This window comes from Phlebotomus papatasi, chromosome 1 (assembly GCF_024763615.1).
Source record: "Phlebotomus papatasi isolate M1 chromosome 1, Ppap_2.1, whole genome shotgun sequence".
Classification (NCBI taxonomy): Eukaryota; Metazoa; Arthropoda; class Insecta; order Diptera; family Psychodidae; genus Phlebotomus; species Phlebotomus papatasi.
This window is the reverse complement of record NC_077222.1, coordinates 41770089-41793776: the sequence shown is the minus strand read 5'-3', so window position 1 is coordinate 41793776 and position 23688 is coordinate 41770089. Positions and strand designations below refer to the sequence as shown.

The window sequence follows — 23688 nt, the reverse complement described above, 5'->3', positions numbered from 1 at the left end:
TGGGTGCAACTCGGAGTGCTTTCAACTTGGAATGCGTGAAAATTCGATTGTGAGTTGAATTTTGGGGGTAAAGGATCGCGTCGAGTCAATTTTATCTGTTTCTGCCACCAAGAATTGTTTGATCAACAAGCACCTCGGGTTGCAAGCAGTTCGAGTCCGAGATCACTTCAATATAATTTCAGCTACCATGAGCTTATCTGGGCCTATACTGATCATATATTAATTTGTAGAAGTAAGCTAAAAAATAATGGTTATGATAATGTTTATTGAACTGACTTAAACGGGATTCCTCAAAGATCTCAAGACATCAAGACATTATTGCTAACAATTTGGTCTCTATTCTTGACAGGAAGAGAATTGGTTCTGGGGGGCAAGAATGATAGATATTTTATTAGATCCAAAAATAAACAAATTATTTCTTTTTCTTTAAAGCATGAGCAATAAAGTTGTGCAAGTTATTTCTAATTAGTGAGTGGGTAAATAAATATAGTTGGGGCCAGGAGCATGACATTTCCTATGTTTCCCATATATTTCTAGCAAGCCGAAAAAAATTTTGAGTTTATTAGCTGTTTTCTGTCATTGTAGAATGAATTAGTAAAAAAAATACTAATACAAAATAAAATCCAATTTAATAACGAAGAGGCAACCTAAAACCCTAAATTGGCAATCTACGTAGTTTTGGAGATATCAGGTAAAATGTGTACAAAAACAGGGAAAAAATTACACTAAAACTGGTCGCATTTTTCAGAGCTAATGTCACCCCCTGGTTGGGGCCGTTAGAAGATAACTCCATATGATCATGTGAATCTTAAAGTTTTCAAAATTTTCCAATTTGTTGTCACAGATCTTCTATATGGATTGTCAAATGTCCACTTTCCATTTTCTCTTGCATTGTGATTTAATTATTTCAAAAATTTTTTCTTCCAAAAATCACAGAGAATGGAACTTTAAAAATTATATGATTTAATGTAGGTTATCTGTTGAGTCGTCCACTGTACCGAGAATATAGAAATATCAAACAAAAGGGAGTATTCCAGATTTCTATAAAACTGAAAAGAGTGATTTCCGTTGAAAAGGCTGATTGTTAAGGTATCGATTCATAGACAATCGCTGGAGCATGGAATACCACACAGTTGTCCAAGGGATGAGATTGAGCAATTCAAAGAGCGAGAAACATACCGAGTTGAACCTTCTTTGGCCCCTGGAGAACTTTAGGGATATTTTGTGTTTTTTCTCACTCCTTGTCTTCTCCTACTTTCTCTGAGGAAAAAAAACAGAAAAAAAGAAATTCTAGGGAATGGGTATGGTTGGAAAAACAGAGAATTTTCTGAGCTAATTTTTTTGCATTGTCGCTTAATGCCACACGCCCTTTTTCCTTCCCCGAGAAAGTGGCTCCGAGGCAACTTATCTCCTCCAGTTTCTTCTCTTTCAGGAATCCACTTTTGCCTCCCTGTATGATGAGCCAGAGGGGATGGAAATTATATGTTGAGAAAACATTGCCTATCAGTTTGAATTGGGATGCTGTTGGCTGCAGAAATATTCTCGACTCTTAGATGGAATGTTGGGGAAATTTGGAGTGCGGATTCTCCTCAGTTATACTCACACAGATGATTCTCATGTGAGAATCAGTCGACAAGAATCGGTCTTTTGGGTGACTTTCCATCGTGAACACCATGCAAGTTCCCAGGCGACCACATTGCTTCACGCGCTGATAATGAGATTTCTCTCGTTGGATGCTCTTGGACTCTCAGATACAATTCTGACTGCCATCGAGTTCAGTACTCTGCTGAGTTTTGCCACTGTCGTATCCTTTACTCACGAGAACCACGAGCACCGTGGATGAGAACGCGTGTGCATCCGAAAGCTCCTGGAGAGGAAAGCTCCCAAATCCCCAGTAGCGGAAATTTTGCCACAATTTTACACGTCGTCGTGTGAAAATTGCAATGATTGTGTAAAACCGACCGGAAGCAGGAAGGAAAATTCCCATTTTGACTTGTTTAAAATTTTTTTGTTGAAATTTTTTTTCCCTGCATGCGGTGGAACTTTTGATTTTCTGAATAGAAGCCGGAAACAAGAGGGTGCCAAAACGTGTGTGTATATGAATCCCATGGGGAAAAGTTAAGTGAAGTCAGCATCCTGGTGCTTGTGGGAACTTTTACAGAAGCTTCTGCAGTTGTACGATTTTAATTCAACAACCGAATTGAGGTAGAATTTCTGCCTTTGTGCAAGAGTGTCATTCCTTGATACTGAAGATCATTAAATTCCCCAAAGGACATCCGAGACAGTGAGTCACCTGAGGTGAAAGGAGTGAGCTTTCTCTCCCACCTCTGAGCTTTTTACGTGGGTGCCAAGAAATATGAGTGGCAGCAGAGCGTGTCAATAGAGACCTCCCAGTCTCACGCCTTCCACCTTCCACGGCGGAAATGATAAAAGTGATGTATATGAGAGATCGCTAGTGACTTGTTTTGTGAACCTACCCAAACCCTCTCTCCCAAAACCCAAAAAAACGCCAGTGTTGTTGGTGAAAATGGGGAAATCTGAGAAAATCCCCGAAGATCGTACCACCACAAGTTCATCTTTTGTGAATTGTGTACTCTGTGTGTTGTGCATTTCGTCTATAGGTGCATCAGTCTATTCAAATGTGCGACAGAGTTACATCGAGGATAGGATACGGCATCTTCGACATCTGGACGACAGGATATCTGTCCTTGAGTCCAAATTTCAGAACTTTCCTGAGGCCTTTGTCGACGCAGATGTGTCCGACGTGGCGAATGTAGTGCGGAAATTGTCACTTCAGGTGGCTGGTATTCAGAGATTGCGGCGAGATGTCTCCCAATTGCAGGTCACCAGACACACAAGACAGGCATCTGTGCAATCGGCAGGGGAGTGCATCTGTCCAGCAGGTAAGATTTGCCATTTATCTACAACTATTTTCCACTCCATCACCCACAATATATTTGCACCTATTGCAAATGACACCAAGCAAACACTCCCAACATTCCAATCTATTTATTTTCCAAAAGAAATATTGGGGTGATATCACTAAGTTTTGCGGATCAGATTACAAATATTGTAATCCGAATGAAATATTCTAAATAACGTGATTCCAATGACATCTGCACATTGAAGGTTCTAATTACAGATTAATAAATGATATAGGAAAGTAGCTTAAATTGAATAATTTAAAATAATCTGGTTATATAAGTTACGATTAAAATATAAAAAAATCTTAATTTTAATTTAAACATAGATTTAGTTTAGTGTTTAGTAATCCATTCATGATGGCGGATTCACGAGAGTACTTAGAAAAGTGTTGGGCCTGTTGGGTCAATAACAACATTGGTATATTTTAGCGTTGTTTTTTTTTTTTTTAAATTCAATCACCATTCACCGGTTGCATAAATATAAAAAGAATATTATTAAGAAAAATAAAACTTACTTACTTACAAAGAAATGTGGGCGATATTACTTTTTAATATTCCATTAATTTAAATTATTTATTTTCAATATTATCATTTAATAAGGTCAGTTAGTAGTACTTTCGGCTTAAAACGAAACAGTCAGTGTACTGAAAATCATAATTTTCTAACAATAATAATTTTTTATATAATGTTGAAAGTTAAAACTAAATGGAACTATTTTGTAGGTATTTGGGACAAGTTAGAAAAAATAAAAAAAGATTAATTTAAGAAAATTTAATGAAACAATAAAAAAATGCTAAAAAAAAAATAGGGGAGACCAAAGCAAAATTTCTTGCAAGAGATCATTTTTTCACGACCATTTTCATCTACATTGAAAGAAAATGTGTTTTTTGAGTCAATTTCAAAAAGTTGATTTTATTGAGCGTCTTAAAACTAATAGAATTAATCTTGACAGGCATGAATTAGTTGTATTGACGTTTCGCTGTCGTTAATGGAAAAAAATAGTTGACCTGTTATTATAAGAAAGTTATTCCTCTACAATCTCGCCAAAGATTATTTTTCTCTGTCTTAAGGAAAAGTGCTTTTTGTTATTTCTTCTTAGGAAAATGTTCTTCAATATTCTTAGTTTAAAAGAATATTCAATGATCTTCGAAACTCATTATATCTTTAAATATTTCATGTATTTTTTTGATAAAATCAAGAATAACCTTCAGTGTTTTTCATTATAGGTTTTTTTTCTTAATTTTTCCCGCCAATTCGAAGGAATTGTCAAAATTATACTTTCGTCCCAGTTTCTTCGGAAATTAACTCGAATTAACTTCTTTATTTTATTATTTTATTATTTTATTTTTATTTTATTTATGGTATATTCTTAAAGGGTCCCGGTTAAAATCCCGAAAGCCAAAATCTCGAAAGCCAAAATCTCGAAAGCCAAAATCCCGAACGCCAAAATCCCGAAATCCAAAATCCTGAATGGGCCAAAATCTCGAAAGCCAAAATCCCGAATTCTTAAAAGTTTTATAGCTACTCCCACGATTGCACCCGCGCTTGCTGGAGGCAAAGGGAAATCTGTGTCTTGGGAAATTATCCTACACATTTTCCTCCATATAATTTTATCCCTTTCAGGATTTTAAAAATTCGGAATTTTGGCTTTCGGGATTTTGGCTGTCATCGATTCTTAAATAGTTTATATATCGATTTAATAATAAAAAAATATAAACTACTTCTAGCTTTGTAATTCAGGCTTCCTCCTTAATCAAAATCATAACAAAATCATTATTAGAATATTGATATTTTTACTAGCATTAATGAAAATATTAAAACTATCTAAAAAAAACAAAAAATGAAAAAAAATGTTCTAAAGATAGGAAAACAAACGTTAAAACCGGAGACGAATACAAATTTAATTGAGTTTGTCATAATTTAAGCAAAAATTAGCTTTTAAATACTTCAAAGATAAAACAGTCTCAATATTGTGCTCTTTATCGTATTTTTTAGACATATCCTGAAGCATTTTTAGTTTCATTTTATCAATGGATGGCAGTTATAATAAATTTTATATTGTGCATCATCTGACAATATTTCTAAGTACTCAATTCTTGTCTCTTGAAGAATTTTCAAGGAAACATTACGACATTGCTTTTGACACGAATATCGTAGTTCGGATCAGTAAACCGTGTAAACGTCTAATCTGAATTTGTGAATGGTAAATCAGAAATCTAAAATAGTTTTAAGGATTTTTTTCTCTCTCATCAACTTCAACACATTTATTCGTCCGCCAATTACTCCTCATGGTCCAATAAGTACTACGTACTTTTGGTATGCGATGGTATTGCGAGATTCTTTCATTGTTACAACTTACTCATAATGGAGCAGCTGAAGAGGAAATTTTCCAACGCTCCTTTCTTTCGACAAATTCCCACGAAGATTTCTCTTGGACAGAGATTTTATGACGCGCTAATCTCAATCACATTTTTCACCCCATTCGACAAAAATGGGCATCTTAAGGAGAAAACCCAAAGGTTCATGCACTATTTCACACTGAAAATGCGTATCTTATAGATATCTCAGCGGGATATTTCTTGCAAATCCACTGAGAAATTCGCATTGAAGACTGGGAATTTCTGAGAGAATTGAGATACTGTAGCGTGAAATTCAAAGAAAAAAATGCACTCTAAATGCAAATTTTTTCACTACACAAATTGATGAATTGTCCCCTAGAGATATTTATTATGTATAAAGAGTGGAAATTAAGGATAGAGAAAAGTGGGGCAGTTCACGAAGTAGTCATTTCAGTTATTGAGTTTTTTTTCGAACATTGTTTTAATAAACTTGGTCAGAACATAAATATTACTAAAGCAGAGTATCTAAACTTCACGTTTACCAAAATCATTAACTTCATCACGAATATCATTAGACTTTTGTAATTGGATTAAGAAACTCAAACTTTGAGTAATTGCTTTTTTTATAGACCAATTAGCTCATGAGTGATAATATTAGGGTATAGTGCCCTTGTTTCGTTACCTACGTAATCATAGTACCAACCTTTGTAATGACTAAATATTTCTTACGTTCCTGAATAAATGTGACTCTGCAATACATTAAAAAACTCTTACTTTTCTCCTAGTCTTTAAAATATGGATGCTACGAGTCACATTTAATTGAAAATATCGGAATAATTTATTCATTACGAAGCTTGGGATCGTACGAAGCTTGGGCACTTCCCCTATCATATTTAAAGCATAGGATAGATATTCGATGATGGTATGACAATTTTGAATTAAATTTTGAAAATTACAATGTTAATATACAAAGATTATTTTTATTCATTTGATTAACTCTTAACCCAATTTTATTTCACAAAATATATTGTAAATCTGCTTAACAGGTTTTTACAAAAACAATCGGAAAAATAATTTGGAAATTTATTCATGAATTGCCCCACGCTCTCCTAATACTGTAAAAGAAATGTGCTATATTAACCGTTCTAGTTTCTATTTCGATACTTAATAGTTTATATTCAATTTATAAATATAGTTTTCAAATCTATGTAAATTCTACATTTCACATTAATAATATTCTTGACAGATATTTATCATGCATAATTTATACCTGCAATTTATTATTGGAAAACTTTTTCTAACAATAAATGGATATTGAACTTTCACCTGAATTAATTATGATTATTTATAAAAAGGCATATAACTGTCAAATTAAATATTTTCAGCTGCTGCAAAATTATTAATTTTTCACAATAATACTTTATAAACTCATCTGTAGTATTTTTCAAATTATTTATGACTCTTATCCTATAGTTAAACCGCTTATAAGCCACACCAAAGCTATAAAAAAATAAAAAAAAAAATTGTTTTCTGTCTTGCAAAAATAAATTATTAAATTTTTGGCGCCTCTCCTAGCCACAAACTCAAATTTATTTACAAACAAAAATTGTGGCAATGACCGATAATTCTCTTAAAATGTGTTTGAGACGGTTGAGACATTCAAAATATTCAAATCAAGTATAATAGATTATGAATTTTAATGAAATAAGCTGACAAAAGAAATTAGTTGCTCCATTTTATAGTTGAAAACATTCTCATTAAAATTTTCTCCAATTTGCTCACTCCGTAGAAACGGGGAAATCGAACTAAACACGACATAGGGAGATGCACAAGAAGATTATTGCCTTGCAGATGAGCATAGAATCACGCGAGGTGTGCGCCTAATGTGCCAATGAATGTTGTATACGGCTGTGTTCTTCGTATGCCAAATGAATATTAAATGGCCTGAGTTTCTGAGGGGGATGCTAAAGAAAAACGTCTGATGATGCACTCTTGAGACTTCTCGTCAATGTTTAGTTGTTCTGCACCCCAAAAGGAAGCTCCCCTTGAGGAGAACACTCCTTAAGTCTGACTGTTTGGCTTGATGTGCTTCTCACATTTGTGGACCACGTGCTGAGAATCAAGTGCTATCTTTCCTCCCACTCATTCTTTTGCAAGGGAGAAAACCGTTTCTTGGATGGGAGGAAATATGAAATACAGACAGTATGACGATCTTCTATGCAGAGACACAACTGAGTGAGGGTGAAAGAATTTGCACTTTTTCATTTTATTCCTTCCTACTTCACACTCGGAAAACTCAAGCATTTTCATCACTGAGAGGAAAAACTTATTTGAAAAATTGCTTATTTTCGTAAATTTCATAATATTTCAAAATGCGAAATTTACCAAATTACTTAAAAAGTGGCTTATACCATGGGACTGAATTTCCGCGCATAAGTGAAGGTACTTAAATCAGAGGGTGAATAAATCTAGTATTAGAGAGTAAACCGTGAATGGCAGATCGGATGATCGCCTCCGATCAGTCTATATTATCGGCTTATTAGTGCCGATCATTTTCCATGATAGGTTTATCGACGACGATCAATCTCTTTGATTGGGTAATCGGCACCCTAAGGAAATGAGTGATAGACTTTTTCACCCTTTAACTTGCATTGACATATAACGAAATTTAGTCAACTAATCATATGGTGTAACTGACGATCTTATACTGCTTGAACTTAAAATTAAAACCTCTTTATATCGCCGTTTCCAAAAGTTGTATACCCTACAAATAATTTCGTCAGATATCTTTAAGATTTCTGCAGAAAATATCTACACCTCTGCCGAAAATCTGCTGATATATCTGTAGATATTCCTACGAATTTTATTTGGGCTCGGGACAAAATTCGTCAGAATTTTTTGCAGATTTTCTGACGAATCCAGGTTCATACTCTGACAAATTTCTGTAGATATTTTACCGATCTTCTGTAGATTTTTATCTACATTCTAGACTTTCCAGACAGCTGTGTCTGAAAAGATGGAATATTTTTCACTGAAGTTTGCAAGATTCTTCAAAAAAGAAAAAAGAGTGATTCTTAGTGATATATTACAGTGTTTATATAAAATAAACAATTCTGCGACGCCGTGTTGTAAGTAGAGAATAGTGAAGTAAAAACTTTAAGCAGAGTGTCGACTTAAATTTCGTGTTTTTGTATCATTCTATGGGCGATTTTTAAGAAATTAGTATTTTTGCTCTGATTTTTTTACTAATGTTTTTACTTGTTAAGCAGAGCATCCCAATTTTTTTTATTAACTTCTACAGTGTCTTCATAAATCAACAATATTTTTGTGAAGCAATGGAGACTATGCAGATTTTATAAGGAGAAATTCTGCAGAAAATCTGCAGATTTTCTAGGCAAAAATTCTGCCGAAAATCTACAAATTTTTTCTGCATCTACTGGAATATACCGTAACAATTCAAAAAACCTCCGAGTAAAATCGGCAGGTAGACCAATGATTTGACGGGTAAAAGCTTCACTTTTTTAAATTTTTAAATTTAATGCTAATCAAATTTTACTTTTTTGCTAACCAAATTTAGTTTTATACTCATTTGTACACACAGTGTCCTTTTAACTGTTTTTTTTGTTATATCTAACTAATCAATTTTACTGCTCGAAAAAAACTTCTACTCCACGGAGAGAGCAGTTATAATCCCTCGTTTTTTTACTCCCCAAAATTTCCACCTTCCACCACCCGGAGAACACTTTTCTCAACAAATCTTCACGTTTCAGACGATTTCTGAGAAATGTCGTCACACTGTCCGTCTGTCTGTCTGTCCGTCTATCTGTCTGTCCGTCTGTCTGTCTGTCCGTCTGTCTGTTTGTCCGTCCAACCGTGGTCAACTCTAGAGGTCAAACGGTAAGAGATAGCGACTTGGGATCTTCGGGGGACCCCCCATAAGTCGACTCAGGGATCGTTAACATGTCCATCATTTTCCCCCACCCTTCCCCTTCCCCTCCAAAACCATGTTTTTTAGGATTGCTAGAAAACGCGTCGTGCTATTCTTTTCATTTTTGGATATGTTTTAGAAATCACCCAGGCGGAAATTTCGTACTTAGACGAAAATAACGTAGAATCATTCCTTATAACGTTTTTTGAAGGTCAAATGTTAAAAAGACACTAGATACAGAAAATTTTACCTTACTTTCATTTCAACAAACGCGGGTGCAATCGTTGGAGTAGCTACGACACTTTTAAGAATTAGGGATTTTGGATTTCTGAATTTGGCCCATTCAGGATATTGGCTTTCGGGATTTTGAACGGGACCCATTTCGTCCATCTATACCTATGACCCCTATGTCCAGAAAATTCGCCATTTTGAATATTTTAAGGTCAAAAAGTTCGACTACATTGGAGGGCTCATTTTTCAATCGATTTCCTTAAATATGGATATCTTGGTAAGGTCTTGAAATTTTCAACGCGGCTGCCTCTATTTCAATTAATAATGAATTGGTCAAGTAATCGTAATTCAATTAATTTTCTCGAATGTGCCTTTTTATTTGCGAGTAAACATGTTACTAAGAGAGAATTCTACATCGGGATTTGAGCATTGCGCAACGCTCTAGGACGGATTGCCATTTTTTTTTCAGAAACAAGACAATTTCTGAGAAATCGATCGTCACCTCAAAGATTAAAAAGATACTAGAGAGCGCATTTATCAAGCGAATGGGGTCATATTTGTGCTCGTTGGAAAGGTCTTGGAATTTTCTATGAAACTGAACCGGTTCCAATCGGTTTTGAATCGGTAATGAACCAGTTCATAAGTGACAAATAATTTTTATACGAAATTTGATTAAATTACTCCTGAGGTCTATTTTGGGAAATATTTTAAGTGATTTATAAATCTGTTCAAATCAGCTGTGAAGCGGTTATGAACCGATTATTTACCGATAAGTAATTTTTGCTCGAATATAATTTTTATTACTCTTTAAACTATTTTGTGGAATCTATTGAGCGATTTATGAATCGGTTGTGTGCCGGTAAACGGTGAATGATGCGAAAGTACTTTTGAGGTATAGCGTCTAAGTCACGCGTTCGAGCATTTCGCAAAGCCTGGGATGCTTTGCCACCCCTTTTATGAATAAGTATTCTGAAAAATATAGGAAAAATCACCTAAAAAAATTTATCGAGAACTTGCATTTATCATTTTTTAAAGCTTACAAGAGGCTAGCTTTAGAATTTAATCCAATCATCCCTATTTATTTATTTTTTTAAAATTTAGTTCTGTGATATTAGTGATGAAAACAAAGACAAACTATCATACTTATCAGAAATATTACCATAACGTTTTGTTTTTTTTTTCTATTTCTCTTTCTGGTTTAATTTCTAGCGAAAAAATTTGGAAAACAAAATAAATTGCTCTTTGACACAGACATCCGTTTTCTCCGCGCGAAGGCGCTGTTTTTTCCCGCAAGAAGCGCTTGCAACTGTTCTTAAGCTTTCTCTAAAATCTAAAAATTCTCTAAAGTTATCATTTTTTTCTTCAAAAACTATTAGTGTGCCCAAAACGTGCATTGAAGAACTTTACAATATACCTGAAGGTTCTCATATATTTCCCAAAATATTTTTTCCAAGTGTTTTCATCACCTTCAACTTGCTTTTCCGTGCGGCAAAGAAGAAAGTGAATGCGGAAAAAAAGCAAGGGAAAGAAATGATTTATTGACAGTGGAGACTGGCGATGAATAAGAAAATTTAGAGAAATGAAATTAGGGTGAATTCACACATTTCATGGGCCAATCGTTTTTATTTTCCACCCCGAAGACAATCTCACGAATTTTGTGGTGTCTTCCGTGTGGTTTGAGGAGATTTGCGTATCTTCTCATACCCCCTTATCAAGGGGGGCAGGAGGTAGAGGAATGAGAAGTCATCATTGTAGACAAGACATCTCGCGGTATATGATGAATGTCGTGTGATATAAAATATGTAAATGTCGAGCTTATGACATTCCTTTTGGAATATATCCACAATGTGTGTGTTTCGAGAACTTTAAAGCACTGTCACATTTCCATCCATTTTCCCGCCCATCAAACGTGCTCTGGGAAGAGAATACGAAGGAGTTTTGCTTTTTATTGAATTCCTTTTGAGGACATTCAAAAAAAAAGGAAGCACATGCTTCCCAGAGTTGTCGGGAAATTTTGCTTGGACAAAAATAAACCCAAACGTGATTCTGTTGATTTATTCCACCCCAAAATTTTCAACCTAAACCACTTTCCATAGATCCCTTTGACCACACTTGCAAGAAACTTATGTTGACTCACCATCTGAAAGACCAACATGAGACAAAACACACAAAATCATGTGAATAACTTTTCCGTGCAGATTGAACTGGAATTTCTGACTTTGGAAACATCTGGAGAGCATCATCCCATCTTATTTGATCTTGAAACGCAAAATGTTTAAATTCAAAGGCAATCAATTGCATTGAAAATGTATCGATTTGCTTTCAAATGTGTCTGATAGACATTTTCTAGAAGTTGGGAGTTTAGTAAAAGAAAAAATATCCTTGGTTTAATCATCATTGGTAAAGGATCAATTCAGGAAATGTTTAACTTCAAACCCTTGATAATAGAAGTAGATAAAAAAAAACGGTTGTGTTCTTTAAAAAAAAATCTATAGAGCTCATCTTAGCTTATACGTGCTTTCTTGGAAATACTTTATCAGCCAACTTTTACTTCTGAATTATTGTTAAAAGCTTTCGCGAAAAAAATTGAAGTGAAAAAATACTAGTTTTAATCCAATCATCTAAGAACAAATAAGAAAATAAACTTTTTTTTTATATTGTGCACAGAATAAACGTTCTTGATGAGTTCAAACCCTATTGAAAGGACAATGAGATATTAGAAAAACGAGTCAATTTTTTAATATCAACAATATGCAGTAAGCAAAGCATATCTATCAGGAATGTTGGATTGTTAGCCCAAAATAAAATGATTTTTTGAAAATCATTTGTCTCTTTTAACAAATTAATTTTGCAAAATATGTCCCATTATTAACTAATGCAAAACATTTTGCAAAAAAATAAAAATAAATGCAACGAATTCTTTTATAAAAATCATTTTATTTTGGGATGACGTATCAGGATATTTGCTGTGATGTATCATATTGCAAAGTAGTATAATCTGATGGTATTATTAATAAGAGCGTGAAATCTTGGGTGGAGACAGTCCTAGCTCGACTTTTCAGGTTATGAGATCTAATGTCGCTTGATACAAGGAAATCAGACGTCTAAATGGGATTTAATGTTGTCCTATTTTCGAATTTACCACGAAAATTTGTCATATGATATTGTCGGGTCCCGGTAAAAATCCCGAAAGCCAAGATCCCGAAAGCTGAACTCCCGAAAGCCAAAATCCCGAATTCTTAAAAGTGACATAGCTACTCCCATGATTGCACCCGCGCTTGCTGGAGGCAAAGGGAAATCTTCTGTGTCTTGGGAAATTATTCTACACATTTTCCTCCATATAATTTCAGCCCTTTCACGATTTTGAACATTCGGGATTTTGGCTTTCGGGATTTTGTCCTTTTCGGAATTTTGGCGTTTAGGATTTTGGCTTTCGGGAATTTGGCTTTCGGGATTTTGGCTGCCACCGGATATTGTCAGACCATTGAAGATTTCCCATTCCCGAGGATTTTAAATATTAAGTCATTTTAAATAGGTTTTAAGACATCTAAAAATATAATCATGTTGATAAAACAGTTTTATTTTTTTTAATGTGAAATCGGCAATTATAACTAGATTTTTTACCATGTGTGATTAATTTACCGAATAAGCTGCACTACAACAGTAGCTGCGATTATGAAAGACTCACAGTTAATCAACTAAAAGATCATCACCCTCATCATCAGTTAAATCAAATATTAACCCAACATTATGCTAAAGAGTCTCTTTGCTTCTCCAACTATCCACACATGATGTTGAGGAATGCATCGAGTGCCTCAATAGAGACTAAAACTGAAAAAAAAAGAATCCAGTGAGGTCCACGAGAGTGTTGCGGCACAAATTGAAAAGGCATGAGAGAGTGTGAAGAATTAGACAAATCTTGATCCCACTTAGCTGTGGTTGAATCCATCCTAATGGTAAATTGGAGTGTGTATATGACTAGCATGGCGTGACTGAAAGCCATTCATTCTCGTAACCGGAACAAGTGGATTGGCGCCCACCCACTATTTGTTTCACTTGGACAGCCAAAAAAAAAGGGTGGATGGGGGAGGAATTATGGGAGATTGAGTAAAATGATTAATTTGAATTTATAGCACTGTGAATGATTTTTTACGTGTGGTCTATGGGTTACGGGGGGCTATTGTGAGGGCACCGTTTGTATATGCTCTTCAATTCATTGGGCACGAAAATCACGTTTAGCAGGTGTGAAAAATTGAAAGACACCCACAATTCAATCACTGCTGATGATGGGATTAAGTGGAGGAATTTCTCATGCACTCTGGTTCACGGTACTCAATCTCACTAGATTGTTTTTTAACGGTCTTCACGAGGTGTTGTTAATTACAGACCCATGTCAAATAATTTAGGATTAATTAATGATTTTTTAATTATATTTATCAAGTATTGAAAACTTCTGAAAATTTTGACTATAATTCTTGTTTTTTATTAGTTAAATTCCATTGTGAATGTGTAAATGCTACGATTTTTTAACCCTACAAATTTCAAACTTCTACCCCCATAGACAGGGATTCATTGTTCAACCTATATCTACGAATCAAACGATTTCCGAAGACTGACGTGATGCTCTATCATCCATCTATCAGGTCTGTCAGTCATCCTCGATATCTGTCCATTCGACAGTTATCAGAGCAACAGGCCAAATGTTAGGAATAATAATTTGGAGTCTATGGCCTACATATTCGCTAGTCCTCTTCTTCTAGCACAAAATGATGTATTTTTTTAGTTTTCCCTAAAATGCATCGAGCCATTTTTTATTAAGGGATATACAGTCGAGTTTCTCAAATTTGAACTCCTCAAATTTGAATGCCGGTTGCATTCAAAATGTAAAATATTAGGTTACGTAAAAGAAAATTTACATGGACTCCGACTTAGAACTCTGGTATTTCCTCAATATTATCGTATTATATTAATTCCTTAAACAAATTCCACATGTTTATCAACAAATTCAATTGATAAAATTCTCTAAAGTTATTTTTCTTAATTTAGGAAAAGTGAATTTTACATGAATTCCGTTATGTTTTTGAAAATATTGTTCAAATTTGAGGAGTGAGAAATGCCTCCCCCCCCCCCAAATGTCCAAATTTAAGGAACTCTATTGTATTTTGGAAGTAACTAGACCAACTTTTTCGCCTAGTTTGAACTTATTTGAAAAGTCTTCGATCAACAATGATTTTAATGCGAGATTCTGTTATATTATTTCTATTTTATTTTGAATAAAATATTCGAATAATGAAACATGTCAAATCGGTTGTACAGTGGAAAGACTTGGCAAAATGCTCGATCTCGTGAACATAAAGCATTTCCCTATTACCTGGAACTCTAAAGACATTCATCTTATTATAGTAAATAATGGTTTGGGACATATCTGAATTTCAAAGTGGAGGTTTAAGTCTGTTCCTGGAATAGACAATTGCAGTGATTTTTCAATTATCTTATAGAGCAATAATTGTGCTTCATATACAAAGCCAAATTTTCTTAAAAATATTGTTTTTGGACAAAAACACTCATACCGGTTTCATATTATAAATCTCTCAAACTACACAAATTAGCTTAGAAGTAACACATTTTTCAAAAAATAGATTATTAATTAAATATGTTAAATATATCAGAAAATCCAAGATATATCAATTTAAAGGGACCTCTGCACATTAGGAGTAATTTTTGTCGAAAATTCAATTTTTGACGGACTTTTGACGTATCCATCTACAGCGCTGCAGGCAATTTCCTTCAAAAAAGCAATTTTATTGAAAATTGAACTAACTCTTGCGGGGTTATTTTGCAACAGATTTAGACAAAATTAAATTTAATTGATAGGCGTATTGTGATCTTAAATATGACTGAATTGGTTGTAACCAATTATTTTTTTATTAGGGGTCCATCTGGAAGATGATTGACCCGAGTAACCGGTTATGAATTAGTAAAGATCGTTAATTGATCTTTTATTGTAACTTCAATCTATTTTATATCTACACGATTTTGGGAATGTTTATAATTTACTATTAATCAATATGGAAAAACGATATCAGACTGAAATACACCATAAAGGAATGACAAGCAAAAACCGTTTTTATTTTGATTTCAAAGAACTCAAGCAGTTATTAATTGAGAAAAGTTTAAGTGCTATGCAAGCTTTAAAAGAAGGAAAATCAAGATTTTTTTTAAATTTTATCTGCAAAAATTTCAGGATCTTTAATTTTATAAGTTAGAGAGAGACCCTTTACTTTTTTGGTTATTTGCTCAAGTTCAATTTTCTTTTTTTTCTTCTCTTATTGCTCAATTTATTTTTCTTTATTCAAAGAGAAAATTCAGTCCCTTGCCTTTCATAAAAATATTACATTTTGATAGAACTACGATCATTTTAATTTTTCAGTACATTAGTCTAACATGGTCTGAAGGCAATTCTTTAAATTTATACATCAAGATAAAACATCAATAATGGTTAGTCTTACTAAATTATCAATTTACTACTATGCAATTAATTAACACACAATATTGAGAATAATTACTAAATTGATACTAGGTCATCGTGTTTGATGTAATTGCAAAATACCTCGTCTTACTTGTGGAATGGACAAGTAATAAATTTATCTGTAAAAGCAGAATGGGTGACTCAATACAACAAGACTCCAGACAGGTGAAATATTCACTGGATTCTAAACAAGCTCGTCTGGAATAAATCAAGCCCGAGACATTTTGGACAATTTTCCTGAGCAGCTCTTGAAGTAACTTCCGCCGATAAATATCTAAAATATCTCTGAATAGCAACCCCCAAAATTGGAGTTAAAAAGAATAAAATTACTAAAGCAAATAAATGTCATTGTATTCCCCTCAATCATAAATAATATTCTAAACAGACACGCATTTAACCGTCAATTTTCGAGGAAAAGCCACTAAGACTTTTTACTTAAGGGGTGCTGTTACGTTGAATTCAAACAATATTTTCCAACTCCAAAGAGCCAGGAAAAATTAGAATTGAGCAGTTCTGCATTGTCTCTTCGGGGGGATGTTGTGGTGTGTCGTGTTTATTAAATAATGCAAGTTGAAAATGAAACCACAAGTCTTCCATTCAATCCCCACAACAAATGTCTCATCCACCCTTAGTTAATCTACAACCTTCTGTGCTACTATACTCACTGAAGCATGGCTAAAATGAGTGAAAATTGCAGTAAATAACAGAATTCTCGCATTTTCTGCAGCATTACCGAGTAATTCCATGTGCTTGTGGTGTCTGTAATGTTCCAAATACTGGAGGGCACACTCGTGCGGGGGTGTTATGGAGATTTTATATTTTAAATTAAATGGATAGAGAACATCCCGAGGGTGTGACTAGAAGGACGCCACAGCTGGACAGATTTTTAATCACGAAAGAAGAAGGTGACACTGTCATCGTTAAACTTAGGGTGATGGAGCACTGAAATTTCCAAAGCAGCAAGAAGCGTTTCACTATATACAATTATTTTAAAATTTATGATTCAATCCTTGATTAAAGTTTTAGAAAAGTCTGATTACAAACATAATTTAAAAAAGATGATTCATGTATTTCATTTTTAGATTAAAAAACCGAATTTAATTTTCTACTAAAGTGTTCTTCTCAATATTCCATATATTGAGAAGATTTCAATATTTGTTAAAAAATATTATTTTACGATTTAACTCAAAGTAAGGTTTTAAAGATGGTTCTTAATTCCAATGGCTCCGGCACACGTTTTCGACCAGGAAAATTTCATGAAGCGAAATTCGAATCCCTTTTTTCTCACATGCTTTAACATGTCCATCTCATTCTCTCGCACTCTTCTTCTTCTTCTTTTAAACATCACTCCAAATTCAATTTAACTCAATCGAATTTGGTATGCGAAAGAATACGAAACATGTGAGAAAGAAAGGGATTCGAATTTCGACTTCATGAAATTTCCAATTCTGAGATAAAGAAAAATTAGCTAAGTTAAATATTTATTGTAAAAATTAAAGATTTCAATTCTGAGTCAAGGGTGAATATCGGTTCATGTCCTCTGATTTTTATTTGAAATTATCTGTCTTTAAATGTTTAGGGTTCTGCCGCTTTAAAATTAAACTTTAAGATTAAAGAAAAGTTAAATAAGTTTTTGACATTTCACTTCAGCCCCATTTTTATGAAGTTTTATATGTTTCCCTTAAAAGATTGAAAAATATTCAATATTTTGAAATCAGAAATTTTTATCAGGAAATACGAATCAATCTTTAATCTTTTGAATCTTTACGAATTTTAGATTTAAAGATTTTACTTTTGAAAATTCTTCATAAAAGTGAAGTATTTCACTATTGGCATTAACAATTTATGACTTTCATTTTATTTATTTACTGGCTTTTTTTTTTCTTATTCTCTATTTTCACGAATATAGAGAGAGGTAGGCCAATTTTAAATTAGAATAACTTTAAAATCCGTTTTTTTTAATTTTTAAATGAAACTGGACCTTATCATAATATAATTAGAATAAAAAGCCCAGTTTCAAAACTTTCCCAATTCAAAGTGCCCCACTTCCCCCTATTGGCCAAACTGCTGCATTATTGATTTCTAAGTTGCATTCATTTATAATTCTTTGTCACTCCCTCTTCAGGTGCGAAGCTTTTATATTCATTTGAATATTTTACTGTGGTGAACTATAACATTTAATAGTGATAATAATTTATAGATTGATGTGCAGGTTACTTTTTGATAAGTTGTACCAGCATTGTAAGATTAAGAGAAAACCAAAGATCCACTCTTACCAAAAATGGGTTACGAACCAATCACAGATTTTGATTAGAAAGTGCAAAATGTGTCATTATAAAATATTTACGATTGCTAAGCACTTTTAATAATTCTTTGGGTTATCAGGTTTTTAATGGAAATCAAGTCTATTCCCAAATGGGAAAATTTAATGATTGATATTTTTGTAAAAAGGCACATATGCGGGTAAAGTCTGTATTAAGGGATCTTATTATACAATGCAATTCCCTTTTAGATCAATAAAAATTTTGAAGCATTACAAAACTGTGCAAATTACATCTAATAATAAACTTCACTAGGGGAGACCGGGGTAGAAGGCGCCACACATGGTATTAGACATAGACAGTGGGATGTTATAACCTGCCTTATCGTGTCTTCACACTAGAAGCAATTTTCGTCAAAAATGCCTTTTTTAAAAAATTCTGACGTTTCTGCCTAAGCATGGTGGAAATTTTCTTTCAAAAAAAGCATTTTCAAAGAAATTTCTACTAGTGTGTAAAGTCCATTAGAGGGAATATTGAAGAAACCACACTACTTATTCGAAGTAGGGGAGACAGGGGTAGAATTAGCCAGCAAATGAAGCTTTTTTTTCGCGAGTGGCTTGTGAAAAAATGATAAGTTTTGTCTAATATTTTTATGTTTCATAAGTAGCATTAGGATATTGGCTATATGAAACAGTGTAGTTCAAAGCTCTAAAATCCTTGGCTTTTTCTTGAGAGGATAATGAAAAAAGTACTGCACATTGGCTACACTTACCCCTGCCTGGGTAGAAATAGCCACTTTTGGGGTACTAATTGCCACTAGTTTCCCAGATGAAATTTTAAACTGGAGATACCAAATATTGTTTCACTTGATACACTGAAGCCCACTGATGCTAAATATGTTACTTAAACCTAAAGAAAAGGGCCTTAGCCAACTTTTTTATGACATTTTTGTAATTGAGGCAAAATTAATGCAAACATTCTGAAAAAATCTATTTCTCAAGTTGCTCATACAAATGGCAATATTGCTTGGAATATCAATAGTACTTTTTCATCTAACAATTATCCATCTATTAGTAAAAAATCATTGATAGTTTTAGCCCGCCACGGAAGAGTGACTACAACTGCCCCGAGGGCTGTTTCAGTGTTTATCATCTTATATAAAAAAGTGGATAATTATTATCCAAGTGAAAAATATTTTTTAATTAGGTTTATTGAACCAGAAACGAGGTAAAACTATGAAATCTTAACTAGAAACTCAGAAAACCAAATGCTGGTCCAAAAACTGTAACATCAAAACTACAATTTTATACCCATTTTATAAAAGTGCTTCTAAATTGTAGGATAACAGGATCAGAGTTATAAATATTTCTGGGAATATGGGGATGTGTTCCTACTTTCATTAAAAAATACTTTGCTCGATGTACATTTTAAGAAAAACGAGAAAAATCCACTGTCTACTTTTACCCCTGGCTATAGGTACCCCGGTCTCCCCTAAATACATCCCTTTCTATTCATTGAAACATTTGTCAGCCAGGAACCAACACTTTTTGTACAAATTATACGCAATGAAAATTTTCATTTGCTGGCTAATCTGCCCCGGTCTCCCCTACATAGCTGATTTTTTTGAGTATGTTTGAAAGGTTTGAAAAGGGATGCAAACAACCAAAGTGCGTCCACCTTGTACCTTTTAGAGAATAAATATTAATTTATCACGACTAATACCTCAACCTTCAAATTTGAAAACAAATTGTTTGAAATATTTCATATTTTTCAAACCGCCATACGAGCAACTTTATGGCTGATCTTCGTCAAAAGAAAAATGTGCAATTTTGAGAAAGGAGTAAATTTTAATTGTATTCTTACCCTTTTTCGACTGCTGTGGTGTTCATTTGTTTAGCAGGAAAGAAAAACTCATTTAAAGTTTAACACGGTTCTCCTTGACATGTTTCATGATGCCGTAGCTTTTTTTCCGAGGAGTTAAGATGTTAAGACACATGGTTGCAAATTTTTAATCTCTTCCGCACTCAATCTCACAACTTTTCGAGCTCACTTTCGTATCACCGAGAGACTCATTGGGGCTGCGGAGAAGTTGAAAAAATTATGAACAAAAGCCATTCCCGGGAGTTTACTTAATGGGGACAATTTTTCGTAGAAATCTTACATTTTTAATGATCCACCCAGCCACAAAATTGTAAGAAGTTTTCCCCCAAGATTTCTCTTTTATCTAGTTTATTGCTTTATATCTTGGGAATTTTCCACATACAAAATTTACATAGAGGCTTAATTTTATTGGGATTGAAGCTTGTAGAAATAAAATTTCTGAGAATTTTTTTTTCATTAGTTTCCTCAGTTTCTGTGATAGAAAACTTCTTAAGTACACCAAATCGCACTTCATCGAATAAGTTTGGTTCGGTAATGAAGTGTTCGGAATTAGTCATTATTCATTAGAGAATCCTGCAGATAAATTGAACATAGGAGTTAGTGGAAGATTTGAGATTCACTCTCTCAGTGGAAGTGATCCGGGAAAATCCAATTAACTTAGTCCTACCACATGGCATACGGGCCAACTTATTCAATAGGAGTAAATCACGCAGCATCGAGAATGGAAGTGCTACAAATGCAATAAAAGAAATTACTTATTCGAAATCACTGAAATATTTCACTGGCTGTATGGGGAGATTGTGAGGATGTTGAGCAAAAGCACACTCACTCTTGAGAACACATAAAATCCAAAATATTGTCGAAGATGGCAAAGGGGCATTTTTGAGTCATGCACAACCCCGGAGAAAGTCCTCGTAATCTTACACAAATTTGCATAATTGCATCGTTTACCGGCGATAGACCGAGTGGAGGGAAGACTGTTTGGAAAGGGGCTCTTGAGTAACAAAATCTGAGAACTTCAAGTGTGAAAGACAAACAGAGTAATTCAATCCGGTTAGTAAAATACAAAAAAAAAAGAATTTGAGAAAATTTTCTCATGAATATCATCTGACTCATCATTCTTTATTTTCTTAACTTCATGTCAGAATAAAGTCGATTAGTCAAAAATCTTAACCGCATGTAAAAGTATTCCTCAAATCTGTTCTTTTGATCATAGAGTAATAATTTAGTAATTGTAGTTTTTCACTTGTGCTTTCAAGATTATTTAATTGGTTTCTTGTGAAGTTTTAAATGAGTTGTCCGAATTCTAAATTGTTTTTTTCCGAATTACAAATTTTATTCTGTACATTAAATAAGGTATTTTCGTTACTCTCACATATTTTGAAAAGATAAGATGTTTGGACTATACTTTATAAAATGATATTGGTAAAACATTTACATATCAGTACGATGTGAGAAAAATAGTAAATTTAGAATTTTATAAAATATCATCATCATCCAGTAAGTTTTCGTAATCAAAAAAGAATTTAATTTAAAAAGAGTGGCAAAGCGTCCCAGGCTTTGCGAAGTGCTCGAATTCGTGACTTAGATGCTATCCCTCAAAAGTACTATCTCATCATTTACCGTTTATCGGTTCTCAACTGATTTACACTGATTTGTAAATCACTCGAAAGATCCCACAAAATAATTTTAAAAGTTAAAATTGATTTTCGGACAAAATTTACTTATCGGTTATGATTTTGGAAGGACAATGAGCGGCATGTTAACAATGTTAAAAATCCTTGGGTCAACTTAGGGGGGCCACCTTAGGTACCAAGTTCCTATCTCTAACCGTTTGACCTCTAGAGCTGGCGGAGGGACGGACAGGCGGACAGACGAACAAACAGCGTGACGACACTTCACAGAAATCGTCTGAAATATAAAGATTTGTTAAGAAAAGTGGTCTCCGAAGGGTGAAAGTTGGAAATTGGGGGGGGGGGGTGAAAAATCGAGGGATTATTTATATACTGCACTTTCCATGGAGTTCGAGCAGTAAAATATTCAATTAGGATTCCAATTGAACTAATAAGAATATTAAAAAAAATATCACTCCAATTGTTTAGCGTTGACCCACTAAATGCCCTTGCTTAAAATGTTAAGGTAAAACCACTTACGAAAAGTACACAAAATCGTTTATCAACTTACGTAGACATTGTAATATCCTCAATTGCGGAATAACCATTTAATCAATTTTGTTGAAAATTTTGATTTTTAATATTTGACAAGCAATTCTCCACTTCTATGATACTTTTTTAAGCATCTACAAGAATTTTTATTTTATTTAAAAAAAAAATGAAAACGAGTGAGTCACAGAATTTCAAGAATTTATCTCCTGATTTGTCTATGAATCGATTGAGCCTAAATCTAAGCCCGGGGAGAGATCTCAAATAAATTATATATTTTACTTGATCCAACCACTCCAGCAATTTTGTTTTAAATATAAAAGTGCATATAAACTATTAATCTATTTCAATGACGTTAGAACTCTTTTTGGATACAAACCACGTAAAACCAATTAATCCATTAGTAAATCAAGTCTAGAAAGAATTTCCTTTGTATATTTCTTCAAAAAAATATTTTTGGAATTTTCACATTATGTTTTTAGATTTTTTTCCTAAAATAAAGATATATATATATTTTTGCTCTAAGATGTCACAGTAGATAGTGGCAGAATGTTTGAAGGTCGAATTGTATCACACGATTAATAATTCCGCTAGTGGATCGAGATATAATGCCCTTATCCCGTGAGACCTATAAAGTTAGCTGAGATTCTTTATTTTTGATGTTTACTCCATAAATGTAATAATGTGAACTGATTTTTGTAAAAAGTCATAGACATGTTATTCTATCTTTCACTGATTATTATCACTTGTGCGCCCCTTATATCTCATGGAAAAATGTAGTTTTCACAGGGAAATCTTCAATTTTCTCCGGAGGAAACTCATCTTTTGCCCTCTTCACGTAAGAAGTGAGGGACACTGGCAAAAAAAAGGAGCTCGAAAAAGTTGTAATTTGAATAATGTCCATAATACAAAATGATTCAATTTGACTTTCAATTCGTTCTCCACCTGCTGAGTGTTTGTCCAATTTTCATATATTTACCATCATTTCGGTGTGTATTTTGCTTGTGATTTGTTCAAAACAACAAGTTCTAGAGGTGGAAGTTGAACAAATATAAAATAGCACTTATATGGTAAATTTTTTTTCTTACTGCGAGGAAATAAGAGAAGGTGGTGAAAGAAGACTGACATTTTATTTGATTTGAAATAATAAATATTTTCTTATGAATTCATCAGAGAGGAGGAATATTTTCACTCTTGCAAGATGATGTCTTCTAAGAAATCTCGCATTTTGTATATATATCTTTCAGCCACAAAATCACCCATAAATGCTCATTCATACCTCCCGGTTTCCATCACTTGGTGTGAGCAAGAGGAAATGACATCAGATTGACTGAGCAATTTTCTTAAGAAGCTTGTTCAGTGAGGAGTACATGATATTGGTATGAGTGGTATGGGTGAATGCTTGAGGAAGGAAGTGTTGTTATCGAGGAAAT

The 23688-nt window shown here is 33.6% G+C and overlaps 1 protein-coding gene across 10 annotated transcripts in view; it reads left to right on the top strand.

Annotated features, from left to right (window-relative positions):
* Positions 1-1738: 1738 nt before the first annotated feature.
* Positions 1739-23688, top strand: part of LOC129799754 (collagen alpha chain CG42342) — a 143225-nt gene continuing 121275 nt past the window's right edge. For 6 of the 10 annotated variants that reach the window (XM_055843949.1, XM_055843948.1, XM_055843942.1 and 3 more), the window contains exon 1: positions 1739-2903. In XM_055843949.1, the coding sequence (XP_055699924.1) occupies positions 2528-2903 (376 nt within the window). In that variant the 5' untranslated portion in view covers positions 1739-2527. The remainder of the gene's footprint in view (positions 2904-23688) is intronic. The other 4 variants (XM_055843945.1, XM_055843944.1, XM_055843941.1 and 1 more) reach the window with 1 other exon arrangement.